This window comes from Falco punctatus (genome assembly GCF_963210335.1).
Source record: "Falco punctatus genome assembly, chromosome: 9".
NCBI classification, from domain to species: domain Eukaryota; kingdom Metazoa; phylum Chordata; class Aves; order Falconiformes; family Falconidae; genus Falco; species Falco punctatus.
In genome coordinates this window covers 39,508,545-39,530,434 of record NC_137589.1, presented here as the reverse complement: position 1 = coordinate 39,530,434, position 21,890 = coordinate 39,508,545, and the positions used below count along the sequence as shown (strand labels likewise).

Sequence of the window (21,890 nt, the reverse complement as noted above, 5' to 3'; positions counted from 1 at the left end):
CGCCTCAGCCTAAATTAATTTAGAAGGATAAAGTTAATGGTAATGAAATAATAATGAGGCTGTAGCTCTTTCATGGGCAAAGGTCAGCTCAGACAACGGAGTCAGTCTTGGGATTCGGGACTTCGGGGAATGCATGGGGGGTTGTAGAATGCCTTTTTATTTTCCAAAGGCACAGAAAAGTATCTTGAACTCACATTCCAAGTAAGGGAAAATACTTCCACAGGATGACCCAGCATTTCACCATGCATCAGCCTCCAAACGCATCACAGAAGTAAACAAACAGTCCGTTTCAAATAGGGTAAAAAAACATGCAAGCAGCCATCTTAAAATATGTAGCTAGCCATACAGTTCTTAAGACAGCCTGAAAAGTAATTTCTTACCTAGTCATTTAACTGCACCAATAAAGTGGGAAGAGGAAAAGAAGGTGGACAAGTGTGAAAAATTCCAGTTAAGATATTCTGAATGGAGGGGAGACAACATCGAACTATCTAATTCTAAGAAAGGCGGAATCTTAATTTGAACAACTGCAGTCCAATTTCCACAGCAAAAGTTTTAAAGCTGTTTTTTCTGGGTTTTGAGCCTGAAGTGAGTCCATGCACATGCACAATGATAATTCTGCATTCCAAGGGCTGTGTGCAGAACCAGTGAGAAACATCGTCAGAGGACCTGGATCAGGACTTAAATGAACCACTTGGACTCAGCATGTCCTGTTTTCTTTGGTAAGTGAATTAATAACCGTTCTGCACAAGGCTGTTGCCAAGGAAAGCAAATATATTGCTTTCACTGGCAAGCAAGTTACAAAAACCTGAACAGCTCAGCGCTGCCTTTGAAGATTCAGCTCTACTCACAACTTCCACCAATCCTGCTGGAAAAACAAGATCGGCACCTTTGTGGTCAAATCCGTAGCAGTTTGCCATGTTGGTATATACATGCACAGCATGTGCCGCTCGTCTGCAGCCAGGCTGGCTGAGATCCCTGGTGATGCTGCAGAGACACAGCCCCAGAGTGACTTGGCTGATGCTTGCCACGGCTCTGGCAGGAGCCAGCACGCTCCGCTGACCTCATGCTCCAAGCAGACAGACCTTGCCACAAACCTTACTTGCTGAAGCCAGCTACTGAAAAAGGAAACGGGTGTATATTTAAAAAAAGAAAACAACAAAATCCAAAACCAAACCAAAACCAACACAAAAAAACCCAAAACCAAAAAAACAACAACAAACAAAAAGAAAACCTTAAAACTTGGTGGCATTTGTGACACTTTTCTTTGGCACCACAGACTAGGATGCTCAGGCGCTGTTAAGCTGTAAGAGCACATGGGAGCTTGTGGTTTGGAGACACGATGCACCTTCCCTCATGCTGCTGAACTCCGAGCGTGCGGCTGGCAAGCCCTTTAGAGGAAAGCCCTGTGCTCTGAGCAGTGGCAAGCCCCACTCACACTGGCGACTGCAAAGGACTTAATTGGCTTCATTTTAGGGATGGGAAGAAGACAGACAAGATTTCAGTGAGAACTTGAGTGTTCCTTTCACACCAGGAGATAACTCTTCCCTCATCAGCCATCACAAGGGGTCAAAGCCTAATTTTCTGGCAACAGCTGGTTCCTAGTGCAAGACTAAGACCAGGGTCACTGTTCAGAGATAAAGTTTGTAACAGGAATCTCTCCACAGCCGATTTCTCACCAAATTCTCCTGCTGAAGTCAGTGGCAGGTTGGTATCAACAAATTCAGTCATGCCACACTTACAGACTGGCAGCATCAGGACACCGACAGAGTGGCCGGGGCTAGAACCAGGATCGGGACTAAGGTTCAGGTTTAGGAGGGGGTGTGCTCCGCCGCCAGGATTATTGCTGAATCCTGCACAGCCCGGCCTTCGTGATGCCTAGAAAGCTGGGCATGGCTCGTAAGGCAAAGGTTAGAGCTAAGGTCCAGCCCTCGCACCCGTGTTTCTTACCAAGTTGCAGGAGGCCCCCTCCAACAGCCCAGCGCTGACGCAGGTACATGCACTCCACCCTTGAAAGCCATCGATCGGGGTTAAAATTGCCATAACAAATGAGTTTAAGTGGGGACATCAGTTAATTAAAATAGACTATATGTTTAGGTACTTGACCAGCAGTGGATATCCACCCAGTGATCCAGGCTGGGCTGAGGGTAAATGGGGGGGGGGTGCAGCTAGTGGCAGGGGGCTGCAGCAGCAGGTTTCTTGCTGCAGTTAACTTTAGTGAGCTACATTAAACTCTTGCTTGGTGTGAGTAGTGCCCTATGGTTAATACTGGGTCACTTAGCTAGATTCCTGTTCATGGCTGAGCAAGGGACTTAGCCTTGAGGATCAGGTCTCCCGCTGAATTAAAGAATAACCCTCCGCAGCCTTGCAGCAAAGCCTTGGTGCAGGCTGCCCCGCTCCTCCGGCATGGGATAGCCCCCAGGCCTCAAGCTTTGCAGCAGAACTTCTCCAGAGCTTGAGCAGCAGAAGGTACGGACCAGATCTCAGCTCCATGATGTCACAGGCAGGTGTCACCGTGTGGCCCCAGCCCAAACCAAGTCCAGATGGCTCAGTCCCACACTGTGCCCTGGACGAGCTGTGAAATACCTGGGGAACCCTGCACTGCATGCTGCAGCCAAGCCACAGGCAGCAGCTGGATGTAAACGGGGATGCGGACAGATGCCAGTGCCAGGTCTGGGCAGGGTGCTGCCGCACATGTGCTACTTTAGGTTCTGGTCCTTTCCAACTCAGACAGATGTATTAGCTTAATTAATTGCAAAGCCAAACTAGTTTTATCTCTACTTATTTTGCTAGAAAGACTCACGTGGGATGTGTGCTAGGGCCAGAATCCACATCACTGCCCCGGTGAAAATCCAGAGAAATGCCACTGATGTCAGCGTGGTTACTGTTGATTTTCGTGGTGTAACCCTCTAAGCCCAGCCCAGGCGATGCCCTCGCACAGGTCGCTGTTACTGCTACGTTCACTTGGCAGAGGCAGCGGACCAAGGAAGCAAAGCTGTCAACAGGTTAAAAACCAGCCTCCTAGAGGGAGGCTGCACAGTCTGCCACACGGATACGTTTACAAACGTAAAAGGCTGGTGTGCTTCTCTCTCACACTCTCCACAGTCAGGCTGTTAGCAAGGAAACAACGCAAAATGACCAAAACACCCCTGCAGCAGAAAACACTGTAAGAGTGAATCATTTTCCTCCCCTCTCAAGCCCTTTCTTATCTGGGCAAAGCAGTGATTTACTGAGGTGCAAGAGCCAGCGCCCCAACCCGAGCAGCTTGCCCAGGCATCAGCCTGCTCACTGCCACCGAGGGAGCCAGGCTTCCGAGGGTCATCTCATTTCTGGGAGTTAGGGGGCAGGGTGCTGTCCCCAGCACGACCCACCAAGTGACACGTGCTCAGCCCCTTGGAGGGTCGGGCCAGGAACGGCTCTGAAGCCGTCCGGGAGCTCGCAGTTACCCCGTTCCTTACCTGCGGCTGAGAGGCCAGGTTCATCTTGTAAGGGTGCGTCTTTCCCTCCTCGTTCACAAGTGGCGACCAGACTTTTGACTCCGTTCTGCAACACACAAGTTTTGAAGAGTTTATGTTATCACCAGTGAGCATTGCTGTTGTTATTGGAAGACTTGAAGTTCCTCCCTTTCCCAAATATTTCTCCAGTCTTTTGCACAGAGCACTATCCACATCAGGAGGAATCCAGAGAGCCTCACTTCAGGCACGTAATTTGGGTCACTTAGTTACGTTGTATGAGGTCCTCCGAGAAAGATAGGATCTCAGCAGGGACTGTCCTGGCTTATCCCATGGGACTCCAGTGGCCACACATCAAGCGTGGGCTCCAACCCAGGCAGTAGAGTTGGTAGAGCTGGGAGTCACCCAGTGGCAGAGGCTGGAGATATCTCTTAGATGGAGACCCTTTAATTAAGTGGGACAATTCAGATTACTGTGTGTTTCAGCCTTCATGGGTAGCTGGGAAGAGGAACAATTCTTGTCTGTGTTGACTATACAGAGAATGTTTTGTTCCTGAAAGTTAGTCTGCCTTGGATAAGCTAGAAATATTTTTGGTTTGGGTCTCTGGGTTTTTCTTCTTATTTATACAGTGGTATCCATGCTGAACAAACAGAGGGGTTTGGGAATTATGAAAAAAAAAAAAAAATTTTTTTAAATGGGTCCAAGTCTGCAATGGGACTAAGAACTGAGATGAAAACTGTGTCAGAGAAAGTCTACATAACCTTTACTGGTCTGTGGGCTGCCCCAATTACCCACAGCAGCCTGAAACACAAGCCGAGATCTATGACCAAAACCGACAGCTTCTATCATCATCATTGTTTTGGTGTTTTGCTACGTCCCAAAGAACAAGAGACAAACAAGTGGCGAGGGAGAAGCTGAGTGCTTAGATTTGCTTGAGATACTTTGTGGGAAACACACGCTACCTGCATTCCCCAGAAGCACAGGCAGTAGTTAGCATCTCAGATGGACTAAACAGTGCTGCTCTTCCCGAACTTTTCAATAGCAGGGAACAAGTGGCTGCAGTGTTGTGGAATGAAAACCGCTGCTCAACGCTAAACATTACATCACACAGCAACCAGATGGCCGACAAACTCTTGGGATGAGTTTTGAAAACCATGTCCTGTTTTGACAGGAGCCCTTTGTGGAATCTGCAACTGCAGATAGATGCGCTTCCCAGATATTTGTGGGACCAGGCTCAGCTACAATTTAAGTACTTAGTTAGCAAAACAAGGATGCTTGAAGTAAATGGGTAACTGGAAAGAGACTTTAAACAGGAAAGTCTTACAAAACCAACAAGGGTGGAGAAACAGGGTGCGGAGCTACTCAGGATAAATTCAATCTGCTCTACACCATTCCTCTAAAAGCCCTCCAATGGCAGGACTTTTTTTTTTTTTTTTTTAAACAGCTCAGACTTGACCATGATGCACTTGTATATCCCAGACATTTGCTGCATAAATAGTATTTTAATACTCGTAGCTGGAGCATAGCTCAGTGGGAGGAGATGGGAGGCAGCATCCTCACGCAGGCAAAGGGAGAAATTTCATTGCCCTGATGTTACCTCTGTTGCACCCTGGACTTTACACAGAAGAAACCTGAACGGAGCCTGCTGCACTGTCCTGCCCTTCACAGGGACATGCACAGACACCGGTCGCACCAGGTGTCCTGTGCTGGCATTCAGGCACAGCAAACCTTTGACCACAGGTGACTGCATCCTGTGGGCCCAGCCCCAGTGCCAATACCCCACATCCTACATCACCCAGATCCTGGTGGCTGGGAAGCTGGGGCACCCAGGCTAACGAACACAAACCTAACCACCGCATGGGATTGGATCTATGCCTATCACCTTGTCCCAGCAGCTGCTGTTACTGGCTGTGCAACATTTCCCAGGTGGGCACAAAACAACCATTCCCTCCTCGCTCCTGGCAACTCGTGCTTTAAGGTGCCTGAGGACCCAGCAGTTCCACCCAGACTGTGGCTACCAAGCCTCCAAAGCCACAGCTGCATTTTGCACATGGAGACTGTGTTTGTGCAGAGGGGAGCAGCCCGCCACCTGATGCAAAGCCTTATTCCTCGACAGCGTTAGCACATCATGTGTGACCAAGTTTCATCTCCTCAGGAAAAACAGGGGACACAGCAAAGCATATGGAAGTCAAACACACCCTGGCTGGCAGGGCAGGAGCAACTGGATGTTGGCTGGAAAGGCAAGAGCAGTTCAGAAGCATTAAACACTTCAGCTGGTTCCTAGTGTGAGATACCCCCATGCCAGTTCTCACTAGCTGTGATCCAAGTACTCCTGAGGCAGCATTTTCTCTTACAGCAGTTCAAATATACGATCAGATTTTGGAAGTGCCAAAAGCCCTTATTCAGACAGAAAACTGAAGCTCAGAGCAGGCCAAGGGGTGAACTCAGAGCAGAAACTCCCCCCCAGGCACCTGCTTTCACCCTGCCGCCCCTCACCCTGCCGCCCCTCACCCAGTGCGTTTGGGGCGATGCAGCACGCTGGTCCCAGTGCAGGGGAGGCAGCCAGCCAGCTCCTGCAGCCAGCGGGGGCTTTGGACCAGATTTTTCTCCCTTATTTATAAGCAAGGCAAAAAGGCTCTAGTCTGCTTCCCAGCCTGCTGCCATTCCCATCCATCACTGGATATAAATGGAAGCAGCAAGGTCACTCCAGGCTTTACTTCCAAGTCAGTTTAAAAATTATCCAAACAGAAAGGTTAAATAGCCCACGCGGCTGTCCCTCTAAGGCCGGGAGGATAAAGCTTCCCTTTGTCTCCACAGCAGCTGCAGCAGAGCCCTTCAGCCGCTCTCCACAGCCCATTTATAGCCCCAGCGAAGTGGCAAAGATGAGGCGGCTCTGCCCAGCAGGGCCTCCCAGGTGCTGCCCTGTCCCACCGCATGGGCTGTGGGCCATCAGTAGGACTGCATCGCAGGACTGCCATAGTCCCGGCTCTCCCACCATGGGACAAGAGGGAACGGCCTCAAGCTGCGCCAGGGCAGGTTTAGGTTGGGTATTGGGGAAAATGTCCCCACGGAAAGGAGTGGCCGAGCGTGGACCAGGCTGCCCAGGGAGGGGGTGCAGTCACGGCCCTGGTGGTGTTTAAAAGACACATAGATGTCGTGCTGGGGGACTTGGTTTAGTGATGGGTTTGGCAGTGCTGGAGTAACGGTCAGACCTGATGGGCCTTTTCCAACCTAAATGATTCTATAAGGGTTTCCTGGCTCTGCTCCTGGTGTCAGCGCCTGCATTTTAGTGAAGTGTGGCAGGAAAAAGAAAAATAGCACCTAGAAGTTCGCCCTGCGTCCCACTGCTGGCCCAGGGCGTGTTTTCCGGAAGGCTGGGAAACGTGGGTGCACGGCCCAGACGGGAGGGCAGATTGGTTACACTCACCCTGTTTGTATCTTACCTATACGTTTCATCTCTTATTTATATGAGGCAGGGAAAAGGCGTCAGAGCAGACGGCTCCAACCCAGCCTCAGCAGTGGTGCCTTCAGTTCACAGCAGGCTGCCATGGGTAGGCTAGAGTGGCTTTCTGAAGGATTTTTTCCCCAAATCTGGGGAGAGGACCCTCAGCCACAAACCCACCTCTGCAGTCCCCTCGGTGAGGCTGGACACCTGCACCGAGCGCGGCCACACTGGCAGGGCTGCCCCATCCCTCTCAAGTGGCGGTAGGGCTGGATGCCCACCAGCCTGCTGGGGAACCCCACCCTGCCTTTGGTGAAAGCCAGCAGGCTTCGACATCCCCCTAGGTCTCACAGATTCCTGCTTAAATTGATGAATATTTATGTTATGACATGGTTTCTCACACCCATTCTTTCAAACGAGATGCCAGCAGGGAGCGATGCCCAAACAGTGCAGAAAGAAAAGACAAAACCATGGCACAAACAAGCCCTGGAAGAAGTGCCAAGCAACTTTATTGCAGACACGTGGATATACAGACTCCATCATGTTTGCAGTTCATACTTCCGTGCTGCTTCCTTACTACAGGGCAGAGAGTAACCCAGACAGGGCCAGGGACTGAGCCGAGCGTTTGCTCTTTCACCCAGGCAGAAACCCAGACCCAAAGTTAGAAAGACATTTCTCTGGTGCTAGTCGGGATGGGGGGGTACTGGCAAGAAGGGGAGGAAGGAAACCGCATGCAAGTCAAGGCAGGAATCTGGAGAGGTATTTACGAAATACAACATTTTTCAAGAAGCTTGGCTTGAACATGGTGTAATATAAACATTATAAGAGTCGAGATTTTGCTATCAACGCTTTGCGTGCGGAGCTGGGCCATAGCTTCCAGGGAAAATTCAGAGCCGGAAAATGAGGGTCTGATGCTGCGTGCCAGGAACTGTGTAAGTTCCCTAAAGAAGAAAGGCACGTTTAACATTCCCATTTCAAACACTGGGATGGACGTGACTTAAATACCAACCAAAGAAGCAAATAAACCCGTAATGACTGAAAAGTTCCTTGTGACACAAAGTTTGCTAGCTGAAAAAGCGAAGAGGAAAGACTTAAAGAATTCCTCTCTCAAACCCTCCCCAGAGTTTTAGAGAGGCATTTTAATTCTGTTTGTTTGGAAACTAACTACAAGAGCGCTCAGGCTACCAAAGCTTTTAATCAGCCTTTTAGCTACAACAGCTGCAAAGTACATGCCCTTGGATTTAATCACTTTTAGCAACCATCCCTTAATGGACACACTCACTTTGGTGAGCGAAGCTGCCGTCAGGCTGCGTGCCACCCACTGCCAAGCCCAGCAGCAAGGCCAGTCACAACTGCCCACACCTTCATGCACGGCCCTCTGCTCCGGGCGCTTCAGGCGCCTCTGACTTCGCTGAAGCAGCAGAGGAGTTTATCACGAGCAGTTTCCTTACAGAGTTACAGATAAACCAACCCCGGCCTCTCAGATGCACGCTGCCCTTCCACTAGCCAGCCACAGAGCTAATCGCGCTGCCTCGCCAAGGAGGCTGTAAAAACACAATGAACGCCCAGCTCGACTTGGCAAAATGACTTTGAACGAGCCACTTCCTATCAAAAGCACCCGGGAGGGCTGGGAGCCCCACACCAGCCATGGGGAGGCTGCGAGCTGCCACAGACATCAGGCAAGCTGCGTACCCGTATATAGCTGCATCACGTATACACACACGGCATCAGGCTTTTCCCAGGGCCAAAAGAATTATTAGTAAGATGACAAAGCTGGGAAAGTCTTCTTGGCAGGGAAGCAAATGCAAACCTAAACAAGTCAACGGATTTCACCAAATTCCTAGAACACAAACTTGAGCCCATTGTGGCTTTGTGCAACTGGTCCCCACAGCTGAGACCTGGGAACACATGGAGCAAGCACAGAATGCAACCACGGCTGCCGAGCAATGTGCAGACGACATCGCACACATGCTCTCCTTCGTAAGCACCTACACGCGGTCCCTTCTGACCACACGTCTAACATGTGCCGGCAGCAGACATGACTCCCCTGAGCCTAGCGCTTTTCAAAGAACAAGTACACAGCTTCACTCCCTGGCACCACTTTTAACAAAGCGACAGGCTGCTCGGCAAACAAGAAAGGTGCATGAATATATTGTACACTGACAGTAGAGCTGCAGAAAAGCAACTTGAAATTTGAAGAAAGGGACAGTAGGAGCAAAACAAGAGGTTACATGTTTGCAGCCCCTTTTCACAACTCTTCTCCTGGTATTACCAACCCCAACCCACCTCCAGACACAAAGGGAGAGACAGACTCACTTTAGAAACACATCCTTTTTGTTCGGAAAAAAACAACCCATATAAATACACGCCATGCCTTTGAGTTGCTCAGGGCTGCACAGTCCCACCAGCCATTTGGTGACTAAGGCCACAGGCAGAGAGCCCTTTGCTTTAGCAATAATTGTCACCTGTGCTGCAGTGACCATTTGCTTTGTACAGCCACAGCTACAGCTGCACAGAGCTGTGTGCCACATCCATCATGAGCATTACCACTGACATTGGTGGTGCCCGGAGCTTTCAGCTGCCAGGTGAATTTTGCAGTAGGAGAATTTGATCCTCCTGAGCCTTCCCTTCTTCTGGGTGCTCTGTCAAAGCAAGCATCTTTCCCAAAACGTGCTAAGGCTCCAAAGGCAGCTGACAGCTTCTTCCAGTCTGTTGGATGTGTCTTGCTGCTAACACTGGTTACAGGAGAATCAGGTGTGCTTGAAAGGGGGCAGCCTGGGGGGAGGCTTGGCTTGGCTCTAGAATGTCAATGCAGAGATGTAACACACTAACTAAAGAAAAGGGGGAAAAAAGAAGAAAGGGGGGGGGCAAAAGCAGGAAGAAAAGAAGGAAAGGAAAAAAAGAAGAAAAAAAAAGAAAAAAAAGGGGGGTGGGGGGTGGCAAAGAGCAGCCTTTCTCAAAGACTCAAGATCCAAACCTTCACTTTTGCTGTGAATGGGAGAGGCTCAAAAACCTGCCCATGCAATCCCTCAGTGGAGCACCCAGGTGGTTTTGAGCTGAGCGGAGCAACCGTCCACTGCAGGTAGGGCTGTCCGCATGTGCCACGGAAACACGGTGCCGAGCCTCATTTCACATCCCTGAGGACAGTAACGGAACCTTAACTTTGGCATCTTGGGAGCTCCATTTCCAAAAGCACTCTCTAGCCCCAAACCAAAAGCAAAACGAACAAACCGAGGCGGCTCAGAACAGAGCGGGGAGCTGCCAGGCCAAGTTCAGCAGGAATTCAGTGTATGCGTCAACATTGTTGAACACCCACTTTCGAGGCATAAAACAGACCTTTCCAACTCTGGTCACACGTCAAACAGCAAAGCACCTGGCAGCACCACTTAGAGAAGCATATTCAGAGAAAGCAATTTGTGGCTGGGTTTTAAACCCTAGGAAATTAACAGATTTGCACCTTTGGGTGAAAAAGCAGAGCAGGCATGTTTTCTTCAGCTAGCAATTTGATCCATGTTTAATGGTGACATGTGTCAGGCTAGCTTCCTGCCTATGGTCTGATCTGAAATATTTTTGGACTGTTACCATCGTTAAGGAAAATACCGAAACAGGAAACAGCAGAATGCTGTTGATACTCACAATCAAGCCCCCAGTGCAAACAGCATTTCCTTTACCAGAAGTGTTTAAGTCTGTTCAGTCCTCTACACTTACACTTCTCTTAAATGATCATTAGTACAGCCAAACAGGAAGACATCTGAACTGCCTGGCTACCACGAGAAGAGAAGAGGGGTGTATATTTGCAGAACACACAGAGAGAAAGCTTGTTTTGGTCCACAGAAGAGCACAAGATGATAACAAGCTAGCACAAAGCTTCCCTAAAGGCTCTCCCAGCCTCCAGCTACTTGCAGCTTAAGGCCACCCAGACACTGCCATGACAGATAATACATCCTTTACAGACTTGTCTTCCATTAATTCACCCAGTCTCCTCTTGCACCCACATGCACATTCAGCATCCACAGTACAGTCACAAACAAAGGCTCCCACTGTCGTGACTGTTTTGACCTTTTGGTGGAACCACAGCGCCTGATGTGAACACAGACCCATGTCTCAGCTCTCTCCTGGCACGACCTTGCTGCCACCCCAAACACTGGTCAGAGAGTGTTTTGCACAGGTAATCATTTAAATGAGTAATCATTTAAAATTGACCATATAGGAAATAAAAAATCACTAAGGGTTTAAGCTTTCACAAGACATCCTTGTGACAGCAAGTACAAAAGAAGGACTGGAAGACTTACCACTGCGGACAAGCAGGCAGAGCTGGTGCATCCCCAGCCCCAGCTGGGTGCAATGCTCCAGCCCATGGAGCTGCTGCCCCATCGGAGCAGTGGCCTGTGCCAGCACTGTGTGTGGTGCAACTCATCCAGCTAACGACCCGTGAGTGCAGAGCATGGCAGCCAGACCCAAGAGTTGGTGGCATCAAAGTGCCCATGATACACTTTCCTCTCCATACTCAGCCAACTATTTGCAGAGTTGCTTTGGAGGAAAAACTGCCAGCCCTGACCCTTGCATCGTCAGCCTTCCTCAGTAAGGTCAAGCCTTACTAGCAGAGCCTGGCCCGCCAAGGTTCGGGAAGCCCAAGCCTTACCGCTTGGCCAGGTGGCACCCATTTCCCCGGGTGCCTTCCACCCTCCCCACCTCTGTAGCAGCGCTCTTCCCGTCTTTACAGCAGAGGGCTGCCCACCAGCCCATGTCCTCACCCATTTCCTCTACCCTAAGCTGAGCAGGAAGGTGATGCATGGGCTCCAGCTGTTTTAAAATGCCTTCTCTGTCACCCCCCTGGGCCTCCTCTCAAGATCTTGCATTTTAAGGTCTTGGCCTTAGACTGCAAAGTAAAGGTCTCCAGCATCAGCAGCCAAACCTACATCACATCTCTAACCACCGAGTCCAACTGCATTTGGGACAACACAGTTACGGGGGCCCAGGAGGAGACAGCTGGGTGTTGGGGGTAAAATATTCTCAGAGTACAACCAGAAAAGACCACATGATGTACACTACTGTCTTTAGCATTAAAGAAGAGCTTTCTCCTCCAAGGAAGCCTCCTGCAGTATCATGTTCCCCAACACAAATACATCTCCAGCAGCTACCAAGTCTCTGAAAAAGTAAGCAAGCCTTCCCTAAGCAGAACTTTATTCCCAAGAAAGAGGAGGACTAAAGACTTACCTAGAATTATCTAAAATGGATTTTACACAGAGTGGTGGGTAGCGATATCAAACCCTGAAGTGGATATATTGTCAGATCACTGCTTGCACGCCCTTGCGGTCTTGACACCCGCCTTGGCCGCACTCACCCACCAGTACAGCCACAGGCACGTCCGACACACTCATGCTACCTCATTGAATGGGGGGGCTTGAACAGGAGTTGGGCTGCACTAAGTCGAAGCCCCTGCGCGGTTCTACACAGCTGCACACGCAGCTAGAGATCCCTCCCTGGGCAGCCTCCACACCCAGTGAAATGCACGGGTAGCTATAAAGTGAACGACTTTGTAATTAACATTAGCAAACACATTTTGCAGACTCAATGATCTGTAAGAGGAGGCTGCCCGCAGGCTGGAGCAGCCCGTGCCTCCCCTCTCCCCCAGCCAGAAGCACGGAGCTCTGGCTTGCCAAGTCCAGCAGCTGGCTGTCGTGGCGAGGAGGGGGAGCCTCCTTCACAGGATGGCTACAGCCTGCCGAGTTAGAGGCCAGCACGAGAAACCGTGGGGCTCAGAGGCTGCTGCAATGCTCGCCACCCGCTCACACTGCCCGCACTGTGCTCCGTCCCTCCCTCTGTCGATTCCCTCAGTGAATTGTCGGGCTTTTTTTGGCCAAGACCCATCGCCTCTTCCTGCACTGGGAAATGCCTGCTGAACTCCGGGCATTGTCCGAGCTACGGTAAAAGACTTCTGTTTATTACAGAAAAGCCCTGAACAACTGAACTACTGTGCCTTTCGAGGCACGCTTTTGCACTGCTCCTGAAAGCGCTTCCCCTGCATCTGCCACGAGGGACAGTTGCTCAGGGGAAGGCGGCCACAGGGAAACTTACTCCAGGGCAACAAGAAAATGCCACGCTGCAGCTACCATCTGGCGTTCAGAAGTGCTGGTACCTAGGGCTGCACTTCAAGGGGAAGGATAAATCCTCAGCACCCTCAAAAAACCCCACAAACCACCAACAAAAAACCCCAAACCTGCAACCAAAAGCCAAGGCTCCATTTCTTTTAAGAAGCAATGGATCAGTGCAAAGCAGACCCCCACCCTTGCAGCCTCCATATGACTTCCCTGTGCAAAGACGGCCCAAGAACAACGCATGGCTGGGAAAGGGATGAAGCTGTCCATTGATCTGCCACCCAGGGCAGTGAGAAGGCAGGAGCCAGCCCATGCTCCGTATTGGTGCCAGAGACTGTGGCTCCGCTCTTACCTCCCTCCAATTTTTCAGGACTCGGAGACCGATGCCTGACAGCCACCTTCTTGCACCCTGGATCATCATCATCTAGCACTGTTTGATCAAGAGGCTCCAAAATGTGCAACATTTCTGAGTCTGCACATGGCAGAAACTAGGCAATTAATTGCTTGGACAACACACAATGATATATTTTAACCATTAAATTAGCGCAACAGGAAGAAAGGCCAACTCTGGTTGTACCTCCTTTGCTATGATTGAAGTTTCCATGAGACATGTCTTTGATTTCTTGCTGTCAGGAGCCACAGAGCAGGCTGACAGGCTCTGCTGCAAATTATCAGCCAATTTCTCACTAGGAAAATTGTTTTCATAAGGTCAAAGTGCAGCAAATGCAAGCAGCGTTAGGATTAAGGACTGAAACGTGGCTCCCTCTTGCTATCCAGCGCCTGGCCAGACAAGAGGTCAAGTTAAACAAACCAGCCAGAGGTCTGCTGCCAAACCCAAGCACTGCCACTGCCCATCCCGCGCCCCTCCCCAGCCCCAGCCTCACTTGCCGACGTACCTGCTGACCGTCAGAGTCAGCTCATCTGCACAAGCCTTGATCTTGTTCTGTGCCTCGAGGTGCGTCATGGCCTCCGTGTTCACTCCATCGATGGCTATGATCTGGTCTCCTATACACAAGTTGGCTATTGCCGCTTTGCTACCTGGAGTCACCTAAGGGAAAACAAAAAGAGTGAACGGACTTTCCAGGGAGCAGCTTTCCATTGCAACGGCTGAAGAGTAGCTGGAGCACTTGGGGCTTCTCTCACTGACACCTGGAAGCAAAGAGGTGAAAAGTAACAAAAGTGAATTCTCAGCAGAAATATATCCGTACCTGGCTTCAGACACTCCTCAGTATTAGTCAAGGGCAGGATTCTATTTCAGCACCCGCAGATAAAAATTGGGGAGGGGGACAACATGTCAAAAATTGTATTTTCGCTCAAGCCAATTGCCTTCGTGCTAAAGAGCAAGACCATGCGAAGGCAGCTCTGCTCCTGCTGGCCAGAGGAGCGCACTCCGAAACAGAAGGTGCTGAAGGCAGCCGGGAGGGGCAAGCCTCTGACAACGGGGGTGGCAGAACAGAGCATCAGAGCCGCTGCGATACAGTCAACACCAGTCACAGACACCTTCGTCTGCATCACAGTCTCGTTCACTTCCTTCCTTGGAGGAGAGGTTTGGGCTCAAGACTTTGGATTGATTCTCTTGTTGTAACAACCTGGTCTTGCCCAGAAGAGCTGCAACAGACGCCCACTGACTGCAGCCAGGTCAACCCCAGAGTAGGGCTTGTTCCAACAAGCAGACTGGAAGGGAGAAAGGTGTCACAAGCTTCATCTTTACACCACAATCTGATGATACTTTCTGAAATAACAAAAGCATCATCACCGGCCTGACCTGGATACATTCTGCCATATTACATCCCCCTGTCCTCTCCACACATGGCACTTTGCTTCCCAGAGGTACCACTGCTATGCGGCAATGCCATCAGTACAATACTCCTCATAAAAAAGAAGGTCCCAGCTAAAACTTAAGCATTCTCAAGCAAATCAACTAAAACGGCTCATTCATTTTCTACTGCTGCTGCTAAAGAGGTGTCCTCTTAACAACTGAGACCACTCTCTGCCTAGGCAATAATTTTGGCCTGAAGAGAAGAATGTCACCTTTGTGTGCAGCTTTGCAAACACTACACTGTGTGGTTTTAATGACTTTGTGCAAGGAGCGTAATGGTTACTGTGGGCTTTCATCAATTATTTCGTAGGCAGAGGAAATGAGAAGTGTGCACTGCTTGCAGACACGAGTACAGATTAAAACATGCCTTGCAGCTGAAACATACCTCTTTTACGAGTCTGTTGCAACCGGTATTCATTCTACACATGCAGGCTAGGTTTCAGCATGCTGGAAAGCAGCTGAGAAAACCCCGCAGAGCTGTCAGACATAAACAAACATTGTTCAGCTCCTGGAGGTGTCAGAGCTCAGCTGCAATCGCTGCCTTCCCTGGGCTTCAACCAGGGCCATTCTGCACAGCTCCTCACAGCTATAGCGGGACGTTTTCCCTAACCAGAAGGAAGATCATGAGATGCTTTTCTCATTCTCGCCTCTCTACTGGGGTAGTATTTCACAGAAAAGTGGAGGACACAGATGCGTATCACAGATGCCCAAGGTTGGCCAAGGTGCCTAATATTAACCCTTCAGATGGGTCAACCGCCAGTGCCTGCCTGCCTGCCTGCCACTTTGAATGCTGCAAGCAGACTGCAAACTGACTGAGGAACCGCTAATGGAAAGTCCAGACAAGGCACCAGATGGATACAGAAAATCTGCTTTAACTGTGAAGATCATTGCCACCCAGGCTGCAGCCCACAGCTGACCAGTGGCTTACAGAGACCACCAAGCGCAGCCCACTGCTGCCCCATGGGTCCTGCCCCGCTCGCTGAGCCTCAGCTGAGCCACTCAATTGCCTGGTGCCTGTATTTCCTCTGCTGCCGAAGGAGGGAGAGTGGCACACTGCTCACCCCTGTGAGGAGCACCGAGGTCAGCACGGCTACTGCCATGATGCATTTTCCATCAGACAAGACTGCCAAGGGGTCACGAGTAACAGCGGATTAACAGTGCCGCTGGAACGCTGCTGGAGGCTCGGTGTGCCGCTTGCATTTAAAGACTGATAATCTGCCCAACATGTGGCAGGCTGCGAGAGATGATCTGCTACTACAAGGGGCAGCTGAGCCAGATACACCGAAATACTGAAACCTCCCTGAAGAAACCCCAAAAGCCACCGGGATGAGCATGCGGCATTCACAGAAACATCTCAGCGTTCACAGAAACATCTCAGCGTTCTGCCAGTGCCTGTGGTGTCACGTTCCCCTTCTGTGTCCACTTCAAAGGAATTTGAAACGTGAGTGCTCTTCTCCATCAGATAAGGGCCACTGGTAGCAGAAGGGTGATGACCTCCACTCAGACACCATACAAACCTCTCCCCTGTGGGGAAGCTACAAGGATGCACAGGCATGAAAAAGGTAAGTGAATTTGCCAAAAGGAAACATGGTTTTAAAATCCAGTTTCTTCAGTTCTGGAAATAACTCGCCCTGAAATGCAACCTTCCACAAACTGCTCCCCTGCATCCAGCCCACACTCCCTGCCAGGGCTGCTCATAGCAAACACGTCCGCACAAGGGCACAGTACTGCAGGGAACCCATCCCCCAGCCTTTTAGGATGATTAATAGCTCCTAATAACGTCCCCTTCCCCCCTCCCAGTAAGGCCTGGGCTTATCTCAGCACTGTCAATGCTGCTTTTGAGATTTGCTCACCTACCAGTCAAATCAGGGAAGCAAAAAGTGTTTCTGTTACTAAGTAAGGAGCAGAAAGCTGCCAATGGGAAAACCTTTTCCTGCTTTTATTTTTGTCACATCCCTCCCTGGTCCATGGGAAGCAGCAGGGACAGGCAGAGGTGCTCGAAGCGCTGGCAGCCACCAGTCAGCTGACACAACCCAACTGAAGGGACTCCAGAAATGGAAAAGCAAACGATGTGCCGCCTGAAACCGCTTTGGTCCTCCTCTCAGATGTCTTAAAGCTTTGCACCAGCCTCTTCCCTCCCTCCTTGACCGGGCACGGAGCAGACATCAGCAGGATCTGAGGGACCAGTGCCTTGCACGCGCGGGCGACCTAGCAATGAGCAGCTACAGCTGCACTTCTGTGGGAGAAGGCGAGGAGAGCCAAAAGGTGCCGTGAAGAACAAAACCTGCAAATGCCAACTTTGCACAAGTGACATCTCGTGCAAAAGCATAGCTCCAGTCTCTTTCAAAAGCACTCCCTGACCGGCTTGGGCTTCACCCACTGGGGTCAAACAGCCTCTGGCAGAGGGGAAGTGGGCAGCATCGCAGGGTCCACGGAGCCCCCCAGCCTCAGGGACACTGTCATCGGGTGGGTAAAGCTCTGTGCACCTTGTAACACCATGCCCAAGGGTGCCCTTTGGGAAGGAGCCATGCCCTACCATGCGGTGATGGCTCCCAGGCCATGTGGTAACGCTTTGCCATTAGGTTGTTTCACTGTTCAACAGACAGCGCTGAGAGACGCTGAGCAGCACTGCTTCACATGGTACCCAGCACCGGTCCCAGAGTGTGCCACTGGCGACGCTCTGCTGTGCTGGCGTCACTGCGTAAGAAATCTGGGCTACTACAGAAATAATCTAGATATTTATAACCAGACACATAGCATCCTAGAATTGTTTAGGTTGAAAAGACCTTTAAGATCATCAAGTCCAACTGTTAACCCAGCATTGGCAAGTCCCACCAACCCATGTCCCCAAGCACTGCATCTACATGTCTTTTAAACACCTCCAGGGATGGTGACTCCACCGCCTCCCTGGGCAGCCTGTTCTAGTGCTTGGCCACCCTTTTCCATGAAGAAATTTTTCCTAGTACCCAATTTAAACCTTCCCTGGTGCAGCTTGAGGCCATTTCATCTCACCTTATCACTTATTACTGGGGAAGAGACGCTGACCCCCACCTCACTACACGCTCCTTTCAGGGAGCTGCAGAGAGCGATCAGGTCCTCCCTGAGCCCCCTCCTCTCCAAGCTGAACCCCCCCAGCCGCCCCCCCTCACACTGGTGCCTCAGCCCCTTCCCCAGCCCCCTGCCCGGCTCTGGGCACGCTCTAGCCCTTCTACATCCCTCTGGCAGCGAAGGGCCCGCAGCTGGAGACAGGGTTTGAGCTGCAGCCCCACCAGTGCCGGGTACAGGGGGACAATCATCAGACCAGGTCCCTGATACCAGCTCAGACACATTTGCCAGCATATGGAAGAAACAAATAATCCCCATAATCCATGGGCTTGATCATGCGCTCTTTACTCATGCAAAGCTCAGTGTAGCAGATAACAGTTTACACCAGTTGTAGGACTGGACCCCTCTTTTTAAAGAGGTCCCGCAGATTCAGGGGTCGTATGGATAGAAGACAAACATACGTTATTTTCTTATACTACAGAGTGAAGCTTTGCATATGTACACACTTGCACACACAGAGATATGTATCTATAGCTCTGCAGTCCCAGCGGGGTGGGGGGGTGACCTTCCCTGCACAGACCCCTGGGCTCCAGTGTGCCAGCAGCACCGGGACTTTGCAGAGCTCCGATTTCTCTCCCCGATGGTTTGCCTGCTCTCGTCCCCGGGCACTGGCAGCCAGGCACCACACAGAGGAGTCGGCTACGACATGTCAAGACTTCAGGCAAGTGCATTTACACTAGAAGAGAAAACACCTGGATTCAGCAGAAGGAATGAAACACATCTGGCTGCCTACCCAGCTCCCAGGCGCTCATTACAACACCTCTGCCTGTCCCAGAGCTAATTAAACACAACCGGGTGTTGTGTTTGGTGGGCACCTCCACAGAGCTGCCCAGCCAGCTCCGCTCCTGCCCCGGGCCGCACGGCGCCTGTCTCCTGCAGGCCAGGGTCCCAGAGGAGCCATGGGTGCGTTAGGGGAAGCTGCTGCCCACAGCAAAGGAGAGGGAGGAAGGGTGGGAAGCGTTCCTATGGAAAGCAGCATATCGCAGCTCCCTGTGAGTCAAGATAGATGGGTGGGTCTAAAATTCATTCAATTCTTTCTGGCCCTCTCCCCCCTCGGTTCAGGCGCACTGCTCGCCGCTCCGTCAGCCCTTCATGGTTTCCCACCGACCGCACAGCCTCCGGCACCACCCATCACCCCACACCTAGGCACACATCGCAGCGAGCGATGAAGAGATAAGAAATGAGAAAATTAACATCAGCCAAGAAAAAGATTTGGATAAGCAGTACCTATCTCAGCTTGAGAGGAAAACCCAGCTGCAGCTCTGCTGGACAGAATAGACATGCAGCAACATACTTGTAAGGCCACCAGTGACAACCAGACATCTCTGACATTCCCTTTAGTCCTCCCCACCCACCCACGCTGCTCCTTTACCATGAGTAATGTCCTCAGTGCCTGGAGTACTATGCGAGGCAGCCACAGTTTCTCCCAGCAAAAGCATGCAGCTGGCTCAGCAGAGATCAGAGGCTATGAGAAAATTCAGACAAGCCCGTTCCCCACCTCTCCTCTCCAGGGGAGGGGGATGACAGGCGGGTTCCTTACAGCCGGCTCCACGAGATTCTGCTCCCGTGCTCTGCACCGCTGCGGCCTTACACCAAAGGCTGCTGCCTGCTCTGCGCTGGCCCTGGCCACACTGTCGCCAGGGAGAAGGGGAAGGGGACATGCTGGGGAGACCCCTGGGCACCAGCCCATCCCAGCAGGGTCTGGGCTTCCATGGCACAAGCCCCTCGGGCAGCCCAGCTCACCCTCACCCCCCTTCCTGCCCTTCCCTGACAGCTAGGCAAGTGTTATTAACACAGAAAAGAGGAGTCATTAGACACAGAACAGAGGCAGGTGGTCTTAAATGACACAGGTGAGGCGATTTGCTCACTGATGCTCAAGTGGTGGTCAAGGAGCTGCTCAGCCCCCAGCGATGCCGGTTACTGGGGTGCTCCATGCCGCTGGTGCCTCCAGGATCCCTTGGCACAGCTGCTCCTACCAGGGCGACCAGCTGACAGCAGGGTGAGGATGTCAGCCACGACCAAAGTCAAACCTGGTGTCTTTTCATACCATGTGATTCCAGCCCGTGCCTGATCTCACACCATCAAGTCCAGTTTTACCACTAAATCCAGTTGTAAGTTTATAGAGCTGGGTCAGAGGGCCATGCTAAAAAACAAAAATCCCAAATGCCCAGGAAAAGCCCAATTACCTTCCAATTCTATTCTTGCTATACATCCTGAGCACGTAAAATACCATGAACAGGTAAAATGTCAGACTAAACAGGGATGAACTCATGTCACTGCAGTTGAAATCAGCAACAAGCGTAATGTTGAGATTTCACCTTTTTAATATATTTGCAGAACTGGGCTGTCTTGAAACCACTTTTTCATTGGGAAAACTCTCAGCTTTGTCACAAAACATCCAGTTTCACAGACCCTGACAGACACTCCTCCTTAATGGGGCTGGGAGCTTTTTTTTATATGACAAAACATGGAGCAAAACTCCCTCCTGTCCCTATTATTCTGGGTCAGATGTTCAAGATCAATGCACCACAACCACAAACCACAAAAATCATCTCAAGAACAAGGTTTATCAGACAGTCCCATGTATATATTCAACTGGACACAGAAATCCCCGGTGTTCATCAAAATCAAACGTAAGCAAAGAGGAAAAATCTCATGTTACCTGAGGGATGGGATCTACAAACCACGCTGCTTTCCAGCCAGCGCCGCTTCATCGGCATCTCTCCCCGTGCAACATGTCGCCTGCTTCCTCCACCAACCTCACTGGATTTAACTGGGAGCTACCCTGCACATGGGGCAGCTCTGTGGACACGATTACCCTGCAGCATGCCCATCCACAGCTCAGAAGGAGCGTTTCTTTAATCCCACCCCATTGACTCACTGCACGGTATCACCCAGGCAGGGGTCTTTCCCACTCCTGTGAGGTGATCCAGCAGGCTGCAGGCTGGGCTCCACTCCACTGATCAACACAGGTATTTTTTCTGAACAAAGACTGTAATAAAGCATCTGCCATAACACTACAGCTGTAAAAAGAAACATAAACATCTGTGAAACTTCTCTCTGAAAGAGACTGAGGACTCCACATGAAAGCCTGACATGCAGCACTTGTGAAATGCCCATGCTCAGCTCTTGCTGGGATGACTGGTCCGACACTACCAAGAAACCACAAACCTTCACACAAGATGCTCATGATGCATTTGAGCCCAAAGCAGTTTTACACACACACAGTTCAAGTGGAAAGAGGGGCAGGGCAGTGACAAAAGTCAAGAGCATCAGTGGAAATACCATCATCTTTCACTTGCTGCTCTCCTCAGCCACACAGGCTGCTCCGCTGGCTCCCGTGTACACAGCACTAGTGCTCCTCACCCTCCTTGGGTCCGGGACCGAAGTGCCAACCTCCAACACACCCCCACGAGCATGCTGCCTTGGCTACTCAAGCGGTGCTGCCTCCCACCAGCACGAGTGGGACAACACCCCTACATTAGGGAAGCTGAAAGCCACCAGCAAGGAGTTGAGGTAGAGCGGTGATGAGCGCCATAAATACCACGAGGTGCTCAGGAGCTCACCATGATGATGGTGCCGCCAGAAGCCAAACCTGAGCTCCTGGTAGGCAACACAGGCTAAATTTAGGCAGCTGCAAGACCCCCAGTCATGGCGCACGACGGGATGGATGTCTCTCTCATAGCACCCCACCACACCTGGAGCTGCAGGGTGACCCCACCAGTGCAGCGGTGGGACAGGCAGCTCTGGGTGAGGCTGAGCCAAGCTCCCCCAGGGGGAAGGGGCTTGTCCCCCACACAGCACGCCTGAGATGCTGCGCTCCCAGCCGGCAGCGGCAGGACGATGCTCCCCTGTGCCATGGGGGACGCACGCCCGGCACAGCCTGTGCAGCCTGGCCCCCAGCACTGCTGCAAACAGCGCTGCCCATGAGCACGTCACAAACATGTAACAGCACTGGGGAGGGACAGCTGCTAGGG

The 21,890-nt window shown here is 51.2% G+C and overlaps 1 protein-coding gene across 1 annotated transcript in view; it reads right to left on the bottom strand.

The window, feature by feature from the left end:
* PDLIM1 (PDZ and LIM domain 1) overlaps positions 1–21,890 on the bottom strand; it is a 42,423-nt gene that overhangs the window by 18,515 nt on the left and 2,018 nt on the right. Inside the window, exons 2-3 of the mRNA XM_080401261.1 lie at positions 13,886–14,037; positions 3,456–3,540 (exon numbers count right to left, since the gene is read on the bottom strand). Coding sequence (XP_080257387.1) covers positions 3,456–3,540; positions 13,886–14,037 — 237 coding nt within the window. The remainder of the gene's footprint in view (positions 1–3,455; positions 3,541–13,885; positions 14,038–21,890) is intronic.